General features: G+C 42.9%; 1 protein-coding gene across 1 annotated transcript in view; it reads left to right on the top strand.

Annotated features, from left to right (window-relative positions):
* CHCHD3 (coiled-coil-helix-coiled-coil-helix domain containing 3) overlaps positions 1-24,461 on the top strand; it is a 1,039,901-nt gene that overhangs the window by 595,693 nt on the left and 419,747 nt on the right. The window contains exon 5 of the mRNA XM_078677453.1: positions 11,960-12,043. Coding sequence (XP_078533579.1) covers positions 11,960-12,043 — 84 coding nt within the window. The remainder of the gene's footprint in view (positions 1-11,959; positions 12,044-24,461) is intronic.

The raw sequence follows: 24,461 nt of genomic DNA, 5'->3' as shown, positions 1-24,461 counted from the left end.
CAATGCTTGCCTTAACCACGCATATGCCTTAACCATGCATATGCGTGGTTAAGGCTGTCGGTGGGTGGTCTAGATAGGCAGAACAGGAAGAACAGGAGAGAAAGGTCCGGGAACTTAGGGGTGCCTTACATTAACCCCTTCAGTGCTGATGACAAAGCCAGCTCGTCATGGGCGTTACCTGCGCTACGCGGATGACGAGCTGGCTTTGTCATAAACAAGAAATTTTTTTTTTCAGCGCACAGCGGGAAAACGCGGTAGCGCGGTAGGGGTTAAATAAAAGGGAAGGGTTAGGCCTGGCAAGTCGGTGAACTTGCCAGGTTAATATGGCAATTTAAAACTGCACACACAGACTCTACAGGGGCAAGCCGGAGACATGTTTTGAAGAGCTACTCATGTGGTGGCACAATCAGTGCTGCAGGCCCACTAGTAGCATTTGATTTACAGGCACTGGGCACATGTACTGCACTGTACTATGGACTTATTAGTAAGTTAAATATGCCAAACGGGAGAGAGCATATGTACTTGAGCAATGATTAGCAGTGGTAAAGTGTCCAGAGTCCAAAAACCAGCATATATCGAGGGTCAGGAAAATAGGCAGAGCAAGGCAAAAAGGGCCAGGTCCAACAGTCAAAAAAACCTTTAGGGCAGTAGTTTCACCCTATGGTAACCTGTGTATGTGAGCTGAAAAAGGAGCACCTAGTTAGAGGGTGAAGTTAGGGGCTGCTGGATTTCTCATACCACTATTTTGAAGTGGTGCATGCTCTTATTACTTCCACCATCTAATGCACAATATGCGGCTCTCACGCTCAGGCTCTGCCACTTGCTTCAGGAGCACCCCCAGTTCTTCCAGAGAAGCGTTTGTTGAATTTAGGACACAGATCTGGTCCTTGTTCTTTATGAGCTAGTTGTATGCCCTAGCCAAGGCAGGGCAGTTAGTTCTAACAGTAGCCTAGTACTATGCATGGCACAGCAGTAAACTAAAGACTGACTTGATTGAAGACTAGATACTGTTTACTGTTCACATCTTTACTAGGAGCACAGGAATTGTCATAGTCTTGTCTTTAGTCTGCTTGCTTTGTAGCCACTACCTTATCAGGTCGTCAGGTGAGTTGATTTATCTTGCTATTGATAATACTTTTATTGTATTTTGAAAGTAAAGGTATGTGCAATTAAGAGTCCTGGAAAATGTATGTAATTACGCCACTTTAGGTGGAGTAAGTTTGGATCCAGTTAAACTGAACAACATTAATGAGGTTGACATGATGTGGCTTCTTCTATGAAGGTCAAAGAAATCAATCTAAATTGAGCAATCATCTTAAATCATGTTTGCTTGTAAACTTGCACCATTTTAATTTCCTTAATTCTTCCATCTGCAGGTGCATTCAGTTGGTGTTCTGGTGCCATCCTTGTTTTGCATGAGTTCTTTAGCCTCTTTGATACTGCGAGCAAATGTATTTTAATGACAAGCATTTTTTAAACCTGTCCTCAAGTACTTGATTAGCCTTATATACGTTCTTCTATAGTATGGAAGCGGTTCAAACTACTTTATAAATTAAAAAGGCGTTTATATGCTGGTGTCTTGCGACATGGGTAAAACACTTTATACTAATTTGATTGGCATTTATCAAGGCATACTGGATTTTTTTCATTTAATGTTATTTCCTTTTTTTGTAATTCCTGAATTATTTCTTATTTTTAGCAGAATGAGGTATTGTTCTAGAAAGAACTAAAGTACTTAGGGCCATATGTAGGAAGCTTAATACTGGTCGGTAACAGCCGAAAATCGGTAAATTTCCAGTTACCGACTGGTACTTAGCTTTTTCTAATGTAGGTGGCTGGATTTAAGGATTCGATAGGAATCTGTAAATTACCGAATCCTTAAATCCTATGTAGGGAGCACTCAAGTGAGTGCATTTTTGATTTAAGGATTCGTTATTTACCACCAACTACAAGTTGGTGGTAAATATCGAATACCTTTAAAAAAGCAATTTTGTGCTCTTTTAAAAGTGCCGTGTGGCAGACATACATACCCTTAGGACATGTATGAGCGCCACATGTGCACTCATGCACGATTCAGGGGTGCAACAGGGTGTCAATGTGACACCCTGCCACCCTTGAAAATGCTCCCCCTATCACCGATTCGGTATTTACCGATTTGGTAATCGTGAATGGCTTCCCATTCATTCCTATGGGCCTACAGGCCCATAGGAATGAATGGGAATTACCGAATCGGTAAATACCGAATCAGTAATGACGAATATTACCGATTTGGTAAAATTTACCGAATTTTTACCTACATTCAATTTACCGATTCCTAAATACCGAATCTGTAAAATTCGGTATTTAAGAATCGGTAAAATTAAATTACCTACTAATTAATGGCCCTTAGTTTTCTCCATTCATCTCCCTTATCTGATCGTACCACCATACTCCCTTTGTTAATGCACCCTGTAAATCCTCTTGAGTCACTGTAGTGCGCACTTCCCTTCAACTGTATATTACCTACCTTAAGAATGTTTATTACCATTTCCCCCTCGTTCTCCTCTTCTCACATCTGCAGTGCTCTAGTTCATATATAAAGGTTTCCTTCCCTTAAAACCTCTTATCTCGCTTGTGTTCACTTGCCTTCTTCCCTTTTGTAAAAGCTGAAATGTGTCCTCTCCTTTTGCAATTTTCTTTTTATTCGTTAAAATCCCTGGTCTTTTGCATAATGGCACAAACCACCAACAAAATATTGCCCTATTGCTTCTCCTGTACATTTTTTCCTTCTTGGTGTTTTTAATGTAAAAACCCATCTATACCTCTGTAACCTCCACTGCTTTCGCATACTTTGTTGTAACTGAAACCCTCCGCTGCCCTTCTGTGCTCAATTCATGTGATATAAACACGCACAGTGAAAAAAATAATTTGTTGGTATCGTATTTACAAAAGTATATCTTTATTCCTCCACTTTTCTGTACAGTTTACTCCCCACTTTGTTTTCATTTTGCTGTCTGTAGCCTCAACTCCTAGTAGAAAGAGATCTAATGTTTTTCTGTGATTGCGCCGCGGTCTTCAAACAGTGGAGTGCTGCTTCTAATGATTAATTTTGGATAGTCCAGTCCCTTAAAAGTTGATAAATATCTTAGCACATAATTGAGGGTTGAACAACCTTGAGAAGCACAAAAAAATGGAAGATCTGAAATCCAAAGAAATGTAAAGGCAAAGGAAACTGTACGTACGCTCAAGGTCCTTGGCCAAGTTCAATTACATTTTGATATATTTTTTTTTATTTATGCCTTTAGGTGTTTTACTTTAATTGCATGACACCAGGGTTCTTAATTGTTGTAACATGCCACTTCCACTGAAGTATTTCACGTTCATCTGCTCCTTGGAAATCATGTAGTGTTTTTAAATGGAACCAGTAAATGCCCCAAAGCAGTTAAAGATGCGCTGAAGTTCAGGGAGTAGCAGACGCGCTTATGGTTTTTGTTGCCTGGTGATTGTTAGCCTTTTGAAACTGCATTGAAACTGTGATTGCATTTGTGTGTCGGTTGAGTAGTGTTGTTGAAATGTTTTGTGCATCACCTTGAATTAGGTGGAGGTTGATAATCCACCAACCATTTTAAGAGTCATGGGGTACAAATGTGACCTAAGAGCTAGCCTGTACCTAGTCTGACAAAGGTTTGCAGAAAACACTCCTCTGATTGATAACAAACACATAGAAAAGGTGGGAAGTGTTGCTCAGTTTCTGATGAATCAGATTACCTGTAGGAGAAACGCCAATTGACCTCTGTGTGCCTTCTGGAAAGGCATTAGAATAGGATGTATCTGAGTTGATGTTCTCATTGACTGTTGAGAGCAAGTTTTTTAATAATTTCATTTGCTTTTTAAGATATTTCATATCGAAATAAAGCTTTGTACTACTAAATTTCATTGACACTTAAGATCCACAGATAATGATTCACAGATATAGTCAGCCCTCACTGCTCCCCTAATCACAGTCAACACTTGATTGAGCCACTTTTTGTACTTTTTATCTCTTGTTCCTAGACAGAAAATAAATTACCTTCCTTATTATTTCATCTGCACAGAAAAGTAGAAACATGCATCCACCCCACATTGCATTCCTGTGCCTGTAGGTTTATGAACCGCCATCTCTAGACATCTGGCCAATGACCTCGCTCTTCTTGGTCCCCAATTTCCTTGATGATACCCACTGTACTAGCAAGCATGGAGTACCGTTTGGGGATTTCCTTGTTCTTCCATGCCCTTAGGACAGCTTTAGGAATCTTGTCAAAATTGTACCCCAACAGTAGTCTTTAGTTGCTGAAAAAGCTTTGTTTCATCCATAGGTGTTCTGTGACCTTTATTTCTCTTATTAAAAACGATCTTTTTGAAGACACACCACTTCCTCAAAACGAATTGTAGCACTAGACTTCTATGGTTGACGCTATAGCTCTGCAGGCTTGGCCCCATTGACAATCTTTATACTTTTCAGGCTTTAGTAGCAGTCTTAAGCTCACAGACCTTAAGTTCATCCGAAACAGTAAAAAATGTGAACTAAAATGGGAAGGAGAAGGAGTAGCAGGAGACTCCAGCAAACATAGCATTATAAGGAACTGGTTAAAACCAAGAACTCCGTTCCAAGTCATGGACAGGGCAATTAAGTTAAACGTATATGTTTCTGCCACAAGAGAAGCAAGAAGAAGCACACAGTAAAGAGTATGGGGGCACCACATATGATATGGGTCAGCAAATGCAGGCATGAGGCACAGCTTGTTAATTGGAGGTTTTAGAGCGCTAAGAGCATACACTGACAAGAGATGTCTAAGTGGACAGATCTGAGAGATGTTAATGTGTGCATATGGTGTGCACCAGCGAGATGTGGCGGTGTGACACAAAACTAAAATTTAAAAATGTGTTCTGTTGGGTGGCTGCTATTAATAATATTTCAAGAGGTAATTCAGTTTTTGGTGTGGTTTCTATACATGGCTAATGCAGTTAGTTTATAAGATGGAGTCCACCATGTGTCCACTACACATTTTCACTGAATTATTCTAAATAGAACTTTATTACAAAATCGGAGGTTCTCTTGAAAATCTGGAATAAACCAACCGTCTCTCCCCCTATATTGGCTAATACTGAACAGCATTCATATACATGGTATAAGCCAAAACAATCAGTAAATAAACTAAAGAGGAGGCACCTAGGGTTTCCATTTCACAAAGGCAGTTGTGACGGAAAAAGGACTAAGGGTTAGCAATTTTGTGCGAAATCAGTGTCTGCATACTTTGGTAGGCACATTTGCGCCTGGACCCTGGAGTGTGTCCGTATTGACTCAAAGGAGGAGAGCCGCACATGCATAGCACTGGCGGTCAGCCTCGGTTTAATGATATGCTCTTATAAGACAGTCCACGCCATATGGGTTTATGCCTAGGCTTGTATTGGCTTTGCCTTTGCATGAGGAGATTGTGTCTATCTTTGGTGGCTGCATATGGGTATTTGTGACTATGTCTAGACAATTTATGGCTGTGCCTACGCAAATTAGGGTTTTGTTTAACAAGTGATCACAGAGCCTTGACATGTAAGGCTTTGACTGAGCATATGAAGCAATGTTTAGGAGAATTATCATAGCTGGCCTCATTTGAGAGTTCCCATGGTATATAATGACTGTGCCCCTGTCTTTTGATGGTTGTGCCCCTGGCATTACAACAGGCTAGTCAATATTTGGTTGATAACTGAAGTGCACTTGTTTCTACATTAGTAGCTTTGCATGGTTTTTATCTTCTGTGATGTTCCTGTCTTTAATCCAAAGATCGCATAATATAACTTTATGATGTTGCCAGGATCACGAGTCAATCAATCAATCAATTAATTCTTTATTCTGGTATAAAAGTATATTGAAAATCACAGTAAAAATGTAAAGAACATTAAAAACCAGCATTTCATAGTCAAGATAAAATTCAGAGGATAGCAACCACAGCCTGTCATTAAACTAGGAATATTATAATATGACAGTTCTAAGTATTCATGGTGAGACGGGCCCGAGCGGCAGTATTCAAAAACATACCCACATGGAAAATACAATAGTCATCGTTCAATTGGAGCATGCTTACTATATGCATCTCTAAAATCACTAATGTTATGCCTCTTGATTCGGGGTAATAGAATACTCTTTGTGCATATGGAATAAAATCCGCAGCAAATGTAGCGTAGATTGACCTGAACACCCGTTACGCGGGCTGGAGAAGGTGTCTAAATTTTCCTGAAAGCCTAAAGGGAAACATAACCCATATTTGACGGGGCCTGCCCTATAACGAAGCAATTAACTACACTACCAGGGTCTCAAACGTTTTGTCAAATATCTTGCAATTGAGCCATTTCCTCCAAAGTTTATATAGGCTGCCACACTCAGCTTTGCAGGCTCAATCCTCAATCCCTCAGCCTGTAGGGATTTAAACAAAACTGGCTGCAGCTGATTTTTGGTAATAGTAAGTGCGCCGCCGGGGTTCTCAAACAGCTGTTGGCAACCTGCTTTACACAAGCGGGATTGCACTGTCGCTAACCATGGATTACTCCTAACTTTATCGCAGGAGAGACAGTCTGAGATAATATCTCGAGTAAGACCTGCCGCCTCGTTTCTCCATACAGCTAGCCATAGCAACATGGGGCGGACACTAATTTAATCTTCAATAAGTGGTATGTTCAATTCACTGTGGAAAATACAATTAGAAGTAGTGATCGGACCCCTAAGATTCTTCTGCAGAATCTATTTTCTTCTGCCTGAATTAAATTGCACTTGTTAATACCCCATACCTCAGCCCCATATGTAGCTATTGGGAGGCACTGCATTCTAAAAATCAGCAGTAGTGGGAGAAGAGCTCCATCCTTCCTGGGTTGCGGTATGCTGAATCATGAACTAATCGTCCTGGAAATGTTATACTTGCATTGTGCAACATGCGCTCTCTATGATCCATTATCATCAGACTAATCCAAGGTAAGAAAAAGTGCTGGTGCATTTTAGGCTGGACTCACCCACTGTGAGAGACGTCAAATTATGCTTCTTCGGGCCGCAGATCATAAATAAAATAGGATTTGCTGATATTAGTGCAGAACTCCTACGAGGCCATAAAATTTACAAATCCTTGTACTAGCTGTCACAGGGCACTCTGGGTGCGAGCCATTAGCACATAATCGTCGACATACAACACCAATGGTAACAATAAGCCTTTAACTTTAGGGACATCTGAAGTAATAGTTAATTAAAAAGGATGGAGATCATTTATGAAGCGGAGCTACAGCACATCCTTGTCTCATGCCCTGAAAAATACCAATATCTCGAGAAACCACCCTCAGTGTTCATTCTTATTCTGGCCTTCATGTCCCTGTGCAAATATGCTAGAAAGTGCACCAGTGCTTCGTCCATACCAAGAGCTAAAAGAATAGACCACATCTTCGAACGTTTTACACTGTCAGATGCTGTGGTCAAATCCATAAATGCTAAATATATTGGATAATTTTGAGCTAAGTGTATTTTCCAATTAGCAAGTTAAGAATGAGACACTGCTCTACTGTACCACTCTTAGATCTAAAACCATACTGGCCAGGGTTAAAAGATTGACTTCTTTTCCACCCATTCCTTTGACCGATTACATCCCTGCCCAAGATTTTTAAGGTCATATCTATTAAAGAAATGGACCTATAGCAACTAGGCTGGGAATGATCTCCATTTTTAAAAATAGGGACTATGATCGAAGTTGTCCATGTGTTAGGAAGGGGGGCGTGGGCTAAACTCTGAAAAACTTTCAGTAATAAAGGCGCCCAGAATTCAGGCTTATGTTTGAGAAGTTCTGTTGGTACCCCGTCGGGGCCTGGGGCCTTACTCCCGATACTCTGATTTATTGCATCCGCTACTTTCCCCAAGGTCAACGGCACTAATGTAAAATTTGGATCAGGCAAGAGATCACTGTCAGTAGAGGCCGGGGAGTAGATATTAATTAAGTGGATTTCCCAAGCCTTGTTTGAATGTTAAAACTGAAATTTTAATCTACCTGGTTTAATTGTTTCATCTCTTTCACAGCTGTCCAAAAAAGTTTGCTGTTCCTCTAATTAGCCGTTAAAACATAGGGAGTCCCATTATTGATCTAGTACTTACTTTCTTCTGTCCAGAAGTAACCTACTTATATAACTTATGTGACTCAGCCACCGCTTGGGCATTCCTCTGGGTGGCCTTAAGTGCCAATTGCAGTTGACGATTACCAATAGAGCACTCCAGGAGAGACCATCTAGCCCTATAAATATGTGGTTGTGGTAGCCAATTGTCTCACTGATATCCTAGTAGTGTGGTAAGAGGTGTTGCTTTTCTTCCCTCTGTAAGTCATCAGGACATGCAGAGTTGAGTAAAGCCTGTATACGGCACATGCCTGTGATCTCCTAAGCACGCTCCTTTGAAATGGGAAGCTAGATGGCATTAGGTCTGCAACAAGTGCTTCTAGCTAGCTGCTCTTCCTGCATCCTGTCTGACTAGGTGAATGGGACTTTGGGGGCTGCATTGGGTGGCCCTGCTGTAAAATTTAACAGTACTGTGACTGGTGGACAGCTGAATTGTTTTTATTATATGAGTGGGGAGATGGGTGGTGTTATCCAGCACAGTAGCTCTACCTTGATGGTAGCTGCGATGGGCAATAGTTTGCATTTGACAGACCGATCCAGGGGCTGGCACCACAAGGTGCCCTACTCTGCTCATTCAACATGGTACCTACAGCTTGTGTGGGATTAGTCAGGATCTAAATGTGAAGCCGGATGGATCGCCTCTCGTGTTCAGAATGGAACCCATTTTAATTGAAGTAGTTTTGGCTATAGTTTTGGACTATGCCTCTTGTCTGTTGAACAGTTGTTGCAGTAGACTGTATTATGTTTTAACTAGCCGTTCTTATAAGTGTCACTTTACCACAAAAACCTTTAAAGGTTTACATTTGTTTTCTGACATTTTCTTCATCATTGTTTTCTGATGCTTTTTTGAGCATTTATGGCTTGTGATGTGAGTGCACACTGAGCAAGCAGCCTTCAGTTAATGCAGTCCGTATCACCACTCCTGGCACCCAGTGACCTAGTAAGGGTGCTATAGGCCCCACTGTAAGCAAGGAAAATTGGCTTTCTGTTCCACACCTATGTTTGGTAGAAACATGCCCTTATCTCTTCACATTGGGTGCACCTGTTTTTCATGAAAATATAAATGTGAAATACGTTATACTCTATATGTTTGATTCATTTCCAATTTTACGATTAAATTACAAACATTGAAATTCCCACGTTATAGTTAGTTAGACTCACTATAACTTGCACGTCTGCAATGCACTGCTGATGACGTCACATATTACATCACTCATGTCAGTGTTTTAAAAAAAAATTTGATTGGTTAACTGGCTTATTAAGTGTATCTTAGTGAATACATATATTAGCGAGTAATGTTTAAATATTTAAATATATGCATGAGTGATGTAATATGTGACGTCATCAGCAGTGCATTGCAGACGTGCAAGTTATAGTGCGTCAAACTAACTATAACGTGGGAATTTCAATGGTTTTATGCGAGTAAAATTTCCAGCTAACTATAACTGGTGTGAAACCTATGGTTTTTTCAGTGAATTTCAAAGGTTTTTTTAAATGCTAATTCCTAACTATAACTGGTGTGTAACCTATGGTTTTTTCAGTGAATATATATATATATATATATATATATATAAAATTTCTATGGCAAAATGAAACCCCTCATTTTGTTCCTTTTCAAATTAAATGTATTAAGTGTTACCACTTTATTCCAATCAAGATGACTTCAGGTGTGCCATACTTTTGTCATAAGTAAGTTAGCGTTCTAGTTGTTCTTTAGAACACTCTGGGACATTCTGTCATTGGGCTATAGTTGGGCTACATCTGGCTGATATTTGGGCTACATTTGGGCTCTTTTGTCTCTGGTGGCCATCTTGGGAGACTGCATATCAGAATTGTTTTAATGAAATATAAGAGGATTTGAGAAGTCACTCAAAATGTGCCCTAATTTTTCTTTCTTCAGCACTAATCATAATTTCTATGGCAAAATGAACCCCCTCATTTTGTTCCTTTGCAAATTAAATGTTTTAAGTGTTAACACTTTATTCCAATCAAGATGACTTCAGGTGTGCCATACTTTTGTCATAAGTAAGACTGTTAGCGCTCTAGTTGTTCTTTAGAACACTCTGGGACATTCTGTCATTGGGCTATAGTTGGGCTACATCTGGCTGATATTTGGGCTACATTTTTTTTTTTGTCTCTGGTGGCCATCTTTGGGCTACATTGGGCTACATTTGGGCTCTAACATATATATAGCCCAATGTTGCCCAATATATATTTTTTTTAAGTTAATTTTCGTAAAAACCACTGGAGCATATGTCTTGAGACATAGCAAAGGCACATCAGGGTACCAGTCCCTACAATTTTGCCAAGTTTGGTGGAAATCCATTCAGCCGTTCGGGCTAAAAGTGAGTCCAACCGCCCTATGGAAATTAACATGGGGAAAACACGTTTTGGGACCCCCCTTTTATCTCGGCCCCCGCTTGACGGATCCCCCCGAAACTTTCAGGGAAGGAGCGCAGCGCAGCGAGGCAAAGTTAAGGAAAATTACAGGCAGATCCCTCATTCGGCGCCAAAGTTATTCCCAATAGAATGTTGCGGATTTCCTATGGAAAACGATCCTAACTAAAACTACCTACTGGCGACCGCCAGTAGGTAATATATATATATATATATATATATATATCTTATCTTTCGTGACATCACTTCCTGTGAAATGTTCAGGTCAAAGGTAATATTACATCACTTCCTATCAGAGGACCAGTGTTGTGTGATATCACTTACTATGATGTCACCAAGGTGTCAAAAGGTGTGATGTCACTTACGCTACCCCTGACATTTTGGTGAATCGACATCCATGTGTCTTCCATGAAAAGCCCTAAGTTGGCTCCATGCCCTCAATTTAATGCCTCTAGATTCAGGTCTTCCATTACCTGGTTCCTGTTGGCAAATCAGTTGGTGCAATTATTACACTAGTCTATGAATAGTCATCACATTAGGTCAGAAATGAGCTAGCTTGGACTGTCCTCACACCAATTAACTGCGTTGTACTAGCTACTTACTGCAATGCGTGTCAGGAAAATGCTGCTCCGCCGGATGACATCAAATGGGTAAAAACCAAAGATTAACCAAGAAGCATACTTTGATGTGCTGTGACAGTAGTGAAATCCATAGCAGTTATGCTGAATGTTTGCATCTTGCTTTATACTGTAAATATGTCATTAGTTTTTGGTGTTTGTAATCAGAATTTCTAATGCCAGCTGCCCTTCTAACATTAAAATTGTATGATGCGCTCCATAACCTTGTGGCATAGTCCAGGAACTGCGAAAGTTAGGATCATTTAGAAACAGCTTGAATAACTGTATCAGCCACACTGCATAAAGAAATCCAGCTCATTCAGATGAGTATTGCAGTGCTGAGGTATGGCTCCGTTCGCGGACCTGAGGTACACACCTCCTCGCTTATATTCGTTTCATTGTAACGCTTTTTTGTTTCTAGGAAAAATCACTTAGTGCAAGAGGACCAGGATATCTTTACAAATTCTTCACACACCGCAATGCAATTATTATTATTATTTTTTTGTGCGAGATTAATGTGGTAGGAAAATACACAAGTAAAATGTTCTAAATTGTCGGTTCTCGGGTTGGAGTGTGTGGAAAATCTCACGTGTAACCCTATTCTTTATTTCCTGTCATGCTTCAGGAGCTGGAGACCTGGGTGAGTCTCATGTTTAGCTGTCCCTGTGACTTTGGTTCTTGCGGCACCAAGTTGTGCTTCGTTGAATGACTTGGCAGAGAGATTGACGTGTGTGGAGAGTGCTGCAGAGTCCTCCTACTGATTATTGCTTTGTGTTGCCATCTCTTTTCAGGCCAAGCAGCTGGAAGAGAAGGAGCGCCAGCTGAAGAAGCAGGACGAGTACTACAAGGAGCAGCTGGCCAGACTGGAGGAGAGAGTAAGAGGCCTTTCCGCTTTACGATGATGCTGGGATTAGTTACACGTGCCGACGCCGCGCCCAGCTGGCACTGCAGTGTGAAGCGTTGTATACTATGGGCTGTATTGGGAAGCATGGTTAAGACACCTGTTGAGAAGCTGCGCAGCATTACTACAAACACAGCCGCAGCCAACAGTGCCGGCTGGACAACATCCCACATGCGTCCAGCACAGCACCCACGCGCCTCATAGTCAGCTGGCACGCCGTTCCAAACAGTGTTAGCCACCAAAGTGCACCAGGCACAAACATGTGGACAGCTGTTACCTTCAGGCCGGCACCGTCTCTCATTACAATTACCGGGCAAGGGTCACTTGGCATATTTGTAATCTTTTAGCATTATTTAATGGTGAAGCTACTTCGTGTGAATTTATGTTTTACTTGTTTGCGAAGGTTTTAATTAATCATGCAATAAAGTCATTACCGTTACGTGGCTGACGTGTATACAGGAGTGAAATGCTGCCCCTGCACTCATCAGGCACCATATCATACACCACAGCCCCCTGAACATGAGGTGCCCCCCAAACAGAGTCTGCCCATAACACTGCTCCTGATCATAATGTCAGAGTCCGGTCTGCAGTGCAAACCTAAGCCTCGGGTGCCGAGATACAGAGGACAGCCAACAGCGCCCCGAGACCCTACTAATGGCAGACTGTGCGCTATACAAATCCTAGCAACATAACATCTTGCCCCATCTGCCCTATACCTCTTTCCCACAGAAGACAATGCGCTGTTGATTTTAGGAAAATGCTTAAAATGCAGCCACGGAGGCCCTTGCGCTTACCCCAAAGCCGAGGCCTGCAGAGCTCTGTCTTTTTTATGGAAATGGTTTGTCACTTATGATAGTCATGAATTAATGCTGATATAAATGTATAAAATATGAAGCGTTATGAATGTTCGGACCTGGGAATCCTTTACAGCAAACTCAATTTCCATACTCTGGGCACTGCTTAAAAATACATAATGAATAATAATGCTGTGCCTGTGTTCACAAAAAAATTCTATGCATTTATTATTTCTCCTGTTCTTCCGACACTGTCTCTCTTCGGAGCTGACTTATTTGCAAAGTGTCAAAATTGACAACTGGCACATTAGTGAATAGCTTTTCAAGACACGGTGTGTGATGTTGTGTATCATATGCCTGCCTGCAGGGTTTTGCGGGCACATGGGTAATGAAGTATAGCACTTCTTGCTTCAAGAACAAAAAAGTAGAGTTGATTTTATATCACATCTTCTCCACAGTTTCATTTACTATTTTGAACTTGCTCCAATCGAGTCATCAGTGCATTTTACTGAAGGAGAAGTAAATATGACAATGAAAGAAGACATAAGCAAAACCCCTTCTGGACAAGTTTGGCATAGATGCATCAGCACACCAGATAGTTTAAATATTTGGTAAAAGGTAATTCCAGGTCCTGAGTATCGCATAATGAAGGGATAGGTTGCGTCAATGGAAGCAGACCCATTATATGCAGGAGTCTGACTAACTTCAAAGACACTAGGTATATTACCCGCATATAAGAAAGTCCACAGTGTTTTAGCACCTAAAGGCCACTAGGGGCACCACACATGCAACCATAATCTCATAAGGAGCATAGCATATTGGGGATGATTTATTTGTTGGTTATCAGAGAAGTGTGAGGTGCCTACATTGGCAAATGAGTTGTAAGATGATACTAACGTTTTTACAGTCAGCTAGACCCTGTCCTGGATCCTCAGGAAATTCTCATTAGAAGAAGCCCCTGGAAAAAATAAGTGGAAACAAACAAGACAAGGTCCGTTCTGAATGTACCGGTTAGTTCAAATTTAAAGGGCCACATAAAGTGAGGACAGTGGGAAATGTGTTGAGTTGGAAGATGGGAAGAAATAGAACAGGAGAAGTATAGTGCTGTTCCAAAGGCAAGCCCGTCTGCACCCGTCTATGCCTGAATGTCACCAGAAGTCAGGACCCCTGGTTCTCCAAGGGTAAGTGATATCAAACCCCACCATTACCATTATTCATCGAACACCCCTCATAATCTGAGGATGCCGGAAAATTATTGTGCCTCACACCAACTTCTATGCCCTTATAGTTTCCCCGCTTATCTACAGGATCCTGTAGCATGTCTCAACTGCCATTTTAAAAATAACAATGAACTTAGTAACTACACAGGGACGGACCCCTGCCCCACACGTGTCAGGAATGACCTAAAATGCTTACTCTGTAATGTAAGGTCCCTAGCCAAACATGCAAATGAGATATGGGATCTAATCACCTCTCAGTTCCCAGATATTTGTTTCCTGGCGGAAACGTGGCTGAATCCGTCCAACCTTCCAGCCTTAACGCTAGCCATTCCTGATAACTACAAGCTGATTAAACTAGACAGAGGACCAAAACTAGGCAGAGGCATTGTCATAGCCTTCCAAAATACATTTAATGTAACATGGATTATGACTACCACCTCTGATTCCTTAGATAAAATAAGTCTCTCTGCTACCGATACCTGGAACGGAGCACTGATTTATCGCCCCCCAGGATCCTGTGCTGACTACACCACTGGATTCAAGCTAGTCTGGCTGATGAAGGGTGATGCCCTGAAACCAGTGCCAGGATGCTTGTTTCTGGTCCAGGGAGGACCTGGCTTGGCAGTTCGGACTGTTCCCACAAGGAACAGGGTCAAGACTGATTTGCATATGGCTGGATCCAAACTGGGGTGGTATGGTGAGCAAAAGAATGATGGATTAAACCCAGATCCTTGTGACTGGGGGTGAATGTTTCCATTGTCCAGCATTAAGTGGGAAGGGTATGCCCAGACGTGGCTCCCGTGCTCACTACACCACTAGATTCAAGCTCCAAGCTCTCCACTGGAACAAGCTTCCTCAGAATATCAGACAAACGGACTCTTTACCTGAGTTTAGGAAGAAGATTAAAACATGGCTCTTCCCTAGGGTTTGATTCTTCTTCTTCTCTATGCCGGAAGTTGGCTGTCGATTGGTTGACCTCTTGATCGAAGCGCCAGGATACCCGCAGGGTGACAGTTTGCGCTATACAAGTATACATTCCATTCCATTCCTAGCCTGGCTGAGAAAGGGTGATGCCCTGAAACCGGTCCCAGGATGCTTGTTTCCGGTCCAGGGAGGACCTGGCTTGGCAATTCGGGCTGGATTGTTCCCACAAGGAACAGGGTCAAGACTGATTTGCATATGGCTGGATCCAAACTGGGGTGGTGTGGTTAGCAAAATAATGATGGATTAAACCCAGATCCTTGTGACTGGGGGTGAATGTGTGCACTGTCCAGCATTCCGTCCATCAATTGTTTCTTTTGCAATTTTTTGATGTTCCCATTTGACCCTGACCTGATGGCGGCAAAAAAAGTTTCACCTTGGGTATGCTAGCCATTTGTGATTGAATGACCAGGAACTATCTCCAACTAAATGCAGATAAGACGGAGGTCATGCTGTTTGGGAAAGCTGCCTCTATTTGGACAGGCGATTTGTGGCCTCACCAATTGGGCTCCATTCCGGTACCCAAACAAGCAGTAAAGAATCTTGGTATGAAAATAGACCAAGCACTAACAATAAAAGAACACATCTTGGCCATCTCTGGAGTATGCCTTCATAATATGCGCCTTCTGCACAGAATTTTCCCCTACCTTCCAACCTCTGCCCGTAAGACTCTAGTCCAAGCCTTAGTAATAAGCAGGTTGGACTACGGCAAAGCCCTACTAGTGGATGTCAAACGAGACCCTTGTTGCCAAACTCCTGTTGGTTCAGAATACTGCCGCCAGACTTGTTCTCAATCGCCCATCAGGTGCGGCCTCTGCTCTATTGTTGAGGGAACTGCACTGGCTTCCAGTGAAGAAAAGATCCCGTTTTAAGATCTGCTGCCTCACCTATAATGCCCTTAAAGGGAAAGGCCTGTTATACCTGCAACAAAAAATCTAAACGTCCAGGCCGTTGCCTAAGATCTTGTGATAAAGTCTTATTGTGCGTTCCTCGCATTCACCTGACTCGCAGCAGAGGAAAGGCTTTTTCCTATCTTGCTCCCTACTACTGGAACAAGCTTCCACTTCATGTCCGCACTACTACAGATGTAGGAAATTTCTCAAATCCCACCTATTCTGATCTCCTCTCTTCCTCTCCGATCACTGTATCCGCAACAGCACCGAGATGCCCCTGGTGAGTTGTGCGCTATATCAAATATAAATAACATAACAAGAATAAAAGACTGTGTTAGAGTAGAAGGGGTGGAAGGAAGATGCAAAAGAGGCTGCAGGGGTGGGAATTAAGATAGCTAGTGAATGTAAGGTGCGTACTGATGGGTCTGACCTGATTTTTGTTGATGGTTTGGATCATGGAGATGGAGAAATTAACAGAAGGCATTTTCAACATGTTGTTGCGACTCCCGTATGTGGGAGGAGTCACTCTCTGGTTAGATTACAGGATTGTGTAATGAGTCATAAGGGCACTGGTTAGATTACAGGATTATGTAATGAGTCATAAGGGCACTGGTTTGATTACAGGATTATGTGTGGTGATTCTTCTCTGTCTAATGTGAATTGTTCATCCTTCAGAGGGAGACATTCAGACACCAGGATGTGTAGTAGTCCTGGTGGTGAAAGGTGGCCTGCATTCTATCATCATGCTGCTCAGATTATTGTTGAGGGTTCTGTTTGGGGATGTTCTATCTGATGTCAGTTGCATCCTGACTAACGAAGGAAGTACCACGTAAAGAGTGGTATTCAGAATAAACCCTCTTTATAAGGAAGAAGGACATTTGTCGTTACTTCACTATTTCATTTATTTATTTTGGTGACCAAGTAGAAGGAGTCACAACCAACAAGACCGCAGATCCAGCTGTTGTGGAAGATGGGGTAGGACCGGCTGCTGTTTGATGTTGCCAGTTGTGGGATAATGCAGATAGTCATAGTGTGTGTTGTTGTGCAACAGTGGCAGCTGCTGTGGATACCTATGATTTTGGATGAAGTCCCTTTTAATTTCACTGTATAAACTGAGTTTTTGAGAGGGTATTGACCGCCCTTGCGAGACCCATTGTGTGTTGGAGTGTCGCTGCAGGCCTGGGCGCGCCACCGCAGCGCCAAGAGCAGGTTAACGTCTTCACTCAAGAGGACAAGATGTTTCACAAGTGACAGGCTTCATCTGGCTGTGAATATGTATAATAATTTCACACTATAAGCAGCAGATTGAGCTGACATTAATCTACTGCGCTGTTATCTTCCTTCATTATCAATGTCCGAGCTTTTTTTCCACTTTTCCTCGCCTAGCCAAGGCGCAAAAATATAAAGCGTCTAATTGAAAAAAGGCAAATTAATCAAAAAGTCAGTTAATCATACAGATGAGCCCTGACACTTCGGGATGAACCAAGTAGAATCGGCAACTAGCAGCACATCAGATATTCCGCACTGCTTATTTCATTCAGCAGTGATGAGGGGACCGTTAATGGCTTGTCTTCTTTGAAGACAGGGCTGCGGAGGTTTGCTTATATTGACAGTTCATTATAACATGCTCTGCCTGCAACTGTTTGTCTGGGCCTTGCTTTGCTTTTTCTCCCTTTTCCCAATGCTCCCAGCTACCTCTGCAAAATGTTTCCAGTCCTTTGACCTTCTGCATTGCATCAAAAGGCTATGTTTCCATCTCCAGAACCACTGATATCAACTTCCCTCCTAAGCATCCAGACACACACAGACGATTCCTATGGAATGCAGGCCCCTCTCACCTAACCTAACCGCTTTTAAACCACGGCTTATCACGTACTCTTCAGCAGAGCATTCCTAATAGTAAAACTCAGGAGGGTTAAGGCAATCTTGGCAGAAGCTTTGAAGCATGTTGACCTTTACTTATCTGCTGCCCAGTACATCACACCACACAGACCTCTGGAGGGAATAGAGCACTCGACAGGATTCCTAGACGTGTAACCCTGCCCTTCCCTCTGAGTGCTGTGCAAAGGAAAGTCTACACCTCAATTGTGTGTCTCCTCGCGTGCTTTTACGCTTATGTATGTGGGGGGAATAGACTACAACAGATAGTAACGTAGATGACAATACAATAAACTAAATACATCCAGGAAATTAGGTACGTCATATTTTTCTGACTCGTACCTTGTTTCGTAGGTTGGATACTTTCACACCTCTGACTTGTACAATTTAGCTGTCGGACAATCCTGTGTTTTTGGAGGAAAGCAGGATATTTGGTTCAGACTCATTTTAAAGGGACTTTCACTATGTGTAGGCCACCAAAAACCTTTACCTAGTAGTAGCATGGGCAGTGGAGGGTGGTAGGGAACAGTGGTAAGGGTGAGATGGAGAGGGGGTTGGGGAAAAAAATAAAGAAGGAAAAGCAACCTTACCTGGAGGTCACCGTTGCAGCTGCCGCTCCTCTCCCAGCAGGTAACACCCAGCCTCCCAGAATCCCCTGACAAATCATAACGCTGCCCTAAGCATTGAGGGAATTGGTGTGAGCGTCATGGTTTGGCACTTCGACAGGGGCTTGGAGGCTGGGCATGTTCTCCATTAAAGCTGTATAATACAGCCTGTGGAGAGCATGCACAATGTGCATGACGGTTTGGCCGGCCAAAGCGTCATGCGCACTTTATTATTATTTTTAAAAATTTATTTTAAGATTTTTATATAGCGCTGACTAGACCCGGAGGTATCAGAGCGCTTTATTATTATTATTATTATTATTTAAGGACTTATGGAGCGCCTGGTGACCCGAGGGCATCCCCGCGCTATAAACTGTAAGTTGGCTAAGAGGGGAGAGAGGAGGAGGTTCCACAAAATTACAAGATTACATCAGTTCCAATTTACATCAGTTGCTAGACAAACAATTAAAAGAGCATAGAAAACAAGATAAGTGAAGTGTAGAGGGGAAGGGGATAAGGGTAAAGGGGTGGGAGGAGATACGGCAGAAAGACGAAGGAAAGTCTGCCCAAAGTCCGGCTGGGTAGGTGACGGTCGAGGGGGAAGTCCCAAAACCCTTCTCCTCTATAGCTATCAGGTAGCTCCACCGGGCTTTGGCCAAATAGCTAGGTCTCAAAGGGAAACATTTAAGGAACATGGAGGGCAAAATAAATGGAGCGTAGAGGGGAGGGGACAGGGAAGGTGAGAAAGGGAGGATAGGGGAAGAGACAACAAGGAGAGACGAATTGAAATCTGTCTAAAGACCGACTGGGTAGGTGACGTCTAAGGAGGGAATCCCCGACCTGTCTCCTCTATAGCTAAACCAGGTAGCTCCATCGGGCATCAGACAAAATAGCTAGATCTCAAATGACGAGGGAAAATTCACAGGTAAACAGGGTGGGGACTAGGGCCAGGACAGGTGAGGGCAGAGGGCAGTAGCAGGAAAGTGGAGAGAAGTAGAGCAGGGAGGGGTAGGGGGTAGGTAGTTCAGTAAAAGTTCCCATGGATCTGCTTCGAGTCATTCAAAAAGCAGGTCCGTTCCTTCTCAGGCGCCATCTTGAGGTTAAAACGCCGGGTGAGATTTCCGCCAGAAACCTTGTGTTGCTACGACCGGTTGGGACGGCGGCCACAGCGTCAGATGCTCCCGACCTTCCGATGTCCGGAGATGGTTGAAACAGTTGTTTAGGTGGGGAATTCAGCACCTCACTTAGTTGATGAAAGCGGGGCTTCAGCGGAACAGAGGCTCTGAACAGCCAAGTTGGATCCTGGCTCCTCCTCCTTTGCCTTGAGGGTGCCGATGAGAGGTTAGATGAGGTTAGATGACTCCTCCACATTGCAGGATCAAAGAAGGAAGTCTGGTGAAGGAAATAAACAAGGCGCCCCACAGCTTGAGTTGACAAAGGGAAAGGAAATCTATCCCATCCAAACTGCAGGGCTACACTAGGACAAGAACCTTCACAGGTGCTGAACATAAACATTTTTTTTTATTGGTTCTCACTTAGGCACAGAGTACTTTGGCAAAAGCTATACTTGCCCACAAGATCAACGTGCTGTAAAGCGCTAGTTATAAAGAGCAGGACCAGGAGGCCAAGCACTGTTCACACACCGGAGAAACAGTGCTCAAATCGACCTCTCCTGGCAGCCATAACAAGGTCAGGCAACGATCAGTAGAAGGGCGACATAGAGCTAGGAGTGGTCCCTCTCCATATTGCTTCACACATTCGCCTTGTACTGCTTCCATAAGAATTGTATTATTTCCTCGCCTGCACGCACCGCACTTTGCACTGCTTTAAAGCAGTGGGGCAACGCTCCTCTTTTAGCGATGGCGCCACCCCTGAGCATGAGGGATGTTAAAAAGGATATTTGTGGTGACACGATATGCTTGTACACACTCGTAAGTGTAGATTGCGGCCAGTGTCAAGTTATTTTAGTTTTCCAGTAACATGAATATTTTACATAAGCTATTGAGGTATATTCTGACATTTATGAGAGAATCCCGAATTCTGGTGTGTACATTTCAGTTATCCTCTTTTTTTTTTTTTTTTTTTTTAAAGGCACCAAGGTTTTTAGTCTTAGAATTGAATGAAATAAGTTCGATATTTTGGTACAGCGTTTTTAATTTTAGTCTATGTCTCACAAGTTCTTAATTTGAGCCAGTGGTTTCCAGTGCTCGGCACCCCCACTTAAGTGTCAACACCGGCAGCTATGACCGGCTGCCACATCGTTGTGTTTGTGTAATTTAGAAGAGAGCAGAGCAACAGTTGTTTATTAAATCAATGTACATTAAAAATGACTAATACCTGCTGCCCAAGCCAATCTTATAGCTCTGGGGGCTTGGAATAGTCTGAATCGTCACACTTGAAGAGTGTGATGGTTAGTAGTTTTGTTGGTACTGCCATTGGCAGCACTGACGGGGGCAATGGGTGGTGCAAGCTGCTGTGGCCTTCTGAGGAGGGCCCTGGTACTTATCTGTTTACAAATTAAGCACTGAGTTTGACAGTCTGGGCCAGGCTTGTATGTTGTAATACATCAGTGCATCACAGCAGCTTAGCAGTGTAGCCAGTGGTTTAAATGTGCCTGTACTCACCGGTACTGAGTACCAGCACTTTTTAATTTTCTTCTCTTAAATAACCGGAACTTCTCCTCCGACAAGTCGAGTACCGGTACTCATAGGGGCCGAGCATCAACGCATATGCTGTTCTGACCAACAGCTGGTATGCAAACCATTGCGGTGGGCACCATCATGACACTTTACTATACACTCTCCCCCACCCCAGGAACCACGCGTCTTATGAATGGCTAATTGCAGCACGTTTCAACGAATCAGAGAGCAGTATAAATATCTAGCTCATTTTATGATTGTTTCAGCGCCTGCTTCATAAATCTTGGTCTTGCAGTGCCAGCCTAACTGATTTTCCGAGCACTTTCAATTGGCTGGTTTGGTTTAACTGGGTCGGGCCAGGATGTTTGCTGTTTGGTAACAGACTGAGCTTGTGTCCTCGTTCCTTCCAAGCTCTAGGACTCTGTCAACCCCAGGAAGAGACAGAAAGATGAATAACACAGCCAGCTTCTGGAAAACTAAGGGCCAGAGCTAGTAAAGCGGCACACTTACTTAATTGCAGGCACGGACAGACTCAAATTCTGTCCACAATTGCATCTAACCCTGTAGATGTGTATTTGTGTGCAAAAAACAGAGCATGTGTAAGAGATTATGTGAGGCAATGTTTTTGTAAACGAAGTAGGATCCTTGTAGGTAATTAGTCCAGTAGCCAGTAGTGTAGATTATGTAGTTTATTAGGTTACAGGTAAAATGGTAAAATGGTAAAGGCCCCACTCATTCCAACTGACCACTCATCCAAACCATGCACTCATGAACATTATACAACATCACTCACACAGGCTGAGCAGCAAGGAACTAGGAGACACAGGATATTACACATCTTGTTCCTTCAGAAAACAATAAAATCAGGAAGCAAAGTAAAAGAAAACATATATTCACACTTGCTGTACACGTAAGCAACCAATCCTAAATCACGAGGAAAGATCACATTTCATCCTTAAAAATATTAAAATGAAATTAGGTCACATAAGATAATACAGCATGAATCACTGCATTGCTAGATTTGTAAAGGAAGGAGAGCATAAGATTTTCAGATACATGAATCGTCACATTGACATGAATCATTACATTCCTAGAACTGTAAAGGAAGTTCATTACAAACATAGATCACAAATACAAATTTCATACGTATCTTGCAATGCAAAAGAACACACACAAACTCCACACCCCGCAATTGTACGCACTGCAGAACACTACAGCACACCACGTCAATCTAAGCAAAGCAACACACTTGATCCAGGCAGGATGTAACCTCCGCACCCACCATTGTAAGCGCTGCAGAACACTACAATGCACCACGTCAAATTAAGCAAAGGAACACACTTGTTCCAGGAAGGAAGCAACCTCAACAACCCCACCACTGTACGCACTGCAGAACCCTACAGCACACCACATCTCGCTACGCACAGCAACACACATGTTCCAGGCAGGATGCAACCTGCACACCCCACAATTGTAGGTGCTACAGGAATACTGTCGCACACTATGGTATAATACAACCATAGGCATTCCTAATAAAAGGACGTTGTCACTTGGGTACTATCCAGACAATCATGCAATGTGTTTTTTTCCAACACAATGGTCACACAGATCAACACATAACAAAGAATACGATTCGCAAAAAAGCAGCATTTGCGACAATAAAATTGGAAAATGCAAAATATGATTGAAATCGCATCGCAAAATTATGGAATCACAAAATTTGCGATTCCTTAATTTTGTGTCAGTATTTAAGGAATCGCAAATTGCTATTCCTTAAATGCTATGTATGAAACACCCAAATTGTGCGATTTCTAATTAAGAAATCGCAAATTACTACCAACTTGAAGTTGGTGGTAATTTGCGATTTCTTTCACAAATGCACTTTTTGCCATTTGTGAAGGAGCAATGTGGTGTACATACATATGCGCACACATGTACATTTCAGGGGTGCATCAGGGTGTCCTTATGAAACCATTGCACCCTTGAAATTATTCTCAATTTGCGATTCTCAAATTGCGAATCGCAAATTGAGAATAACTTCCTGTTCATTCCTATGGGCCTCCAGGCCCATAGAAATGAATCGGAAAGTATTCCTTAATTGCGATTCGCAATTAAGGAATATTATGAAATCGCTAAAAAATTGCGATTTTTTTTTTTACATGCATCCCATTTTTCAATTCTCAAATAGCGATTCCCAAAAAATCGCTATTTGAGAATCGCAAACACGGATGTTGATAGTGGAAAAGTGTGGCTCACTGATTAGAGAAGGCAGACCTGGAAGCAGAGGTCAGCCTGGGACCAGGGTTCAATTCCCGGCTCGGCGGGGTTTTGAGTCCTAAAATGTCCATGGACTCGACAATTCTCGCTCCGGTGCCTACTCGATTCACGGGTTCACACTCTGCGACTCTGGGCAATAGCTTGCTTAATCTCCACAACGGCCCCTCGCGGCGGGATGCCTGGCTTTCACCTTGCGGATACCCTGCCGGGGTTATCTCACAGGGGAATACCAGGACGGGTTCCCTAAGCAAGCGCTTAGAAACCGCTCGGTGATTTGCGCTATATAAATTCCTGTACACAGACCGACTAGCACGGTTGAGTCACTATAGTGCTGTACTAGTGTTGGAAACGATCACTGTGCAAGATACTTCAGTTCGCTGCTCCTGCGCAATCATTTGTAAGCAGAAGCAGTCAGCACGGATTTCTGATTTCATGGCACAGGCATCTCCCGGGTTGGGTCAGTTTCTCCCTTCAGCCAGCTGCCTCCGGTATCCCGTAGTCACCGCTGTTCAATCTTCAGAGACTGCTTCCTCCTCGCGTAGTTCCAGATTTCGGTGTGCTGATACAGTGCTGCAGAACAACTGACTTCAATAGCGCAACGCTGTGGGGTTGCCAAGGCGACGTCCTTGCTCATTGCATTACGTTATATTGCAGCACCGCCAGATGAATTCAGCAATGTGGGGTTACCAAGGCGACAACCAGCATCTTACTCACTGTGTTACTTTGGCAGTGCGCGTCTCTCACTATGACGTACATTGGATTGGAAACAGCAGGAATGCTCACCTCGTGGTACCACACGCCTTCAAGAGAACCTCCCACCTACTTAACAGAATACCGGTAACACATGCTCAGGCCGGCACCCAGATACAACTGCTTACCGTTGTCTTCACTGCTTTAGATCACCACCGCAGTCCGACCGTTACCGCACATCAATGTCTTGTACAGCAGGGTTCACAGACTCACCGGCTCCCCTTTTCAGTTGCATTGCCGAATAGCCGAAATGCCATTTGTTCACCGCATATATCGACACAGGCAACTACATGGGTCTGATAACGGCACACTGCATACACACCTTCAACTGACCTTCTAGAGCAGTGTTTCCCAA

Source organism: Lissotriton helveticus, chromosome 1_1 (genome assembly GCF_964261635.1).
Source record: "Lissotriton helveticus chromosome 1_1, aLisHel1.1, whole genome shotgun sequence".
In the NCBI taxonomy this organism is placed as follows: Eukaryota; Metazoa; Chordata; class Amphibia; order Caudata; family Salamandridae; genus Lissotriton; species Lissotriton helveticus.
Note: the sequence above shows the minus strand (reverse complement) of the source record. Positions and strands in the feature narration are given on the sequence as shown.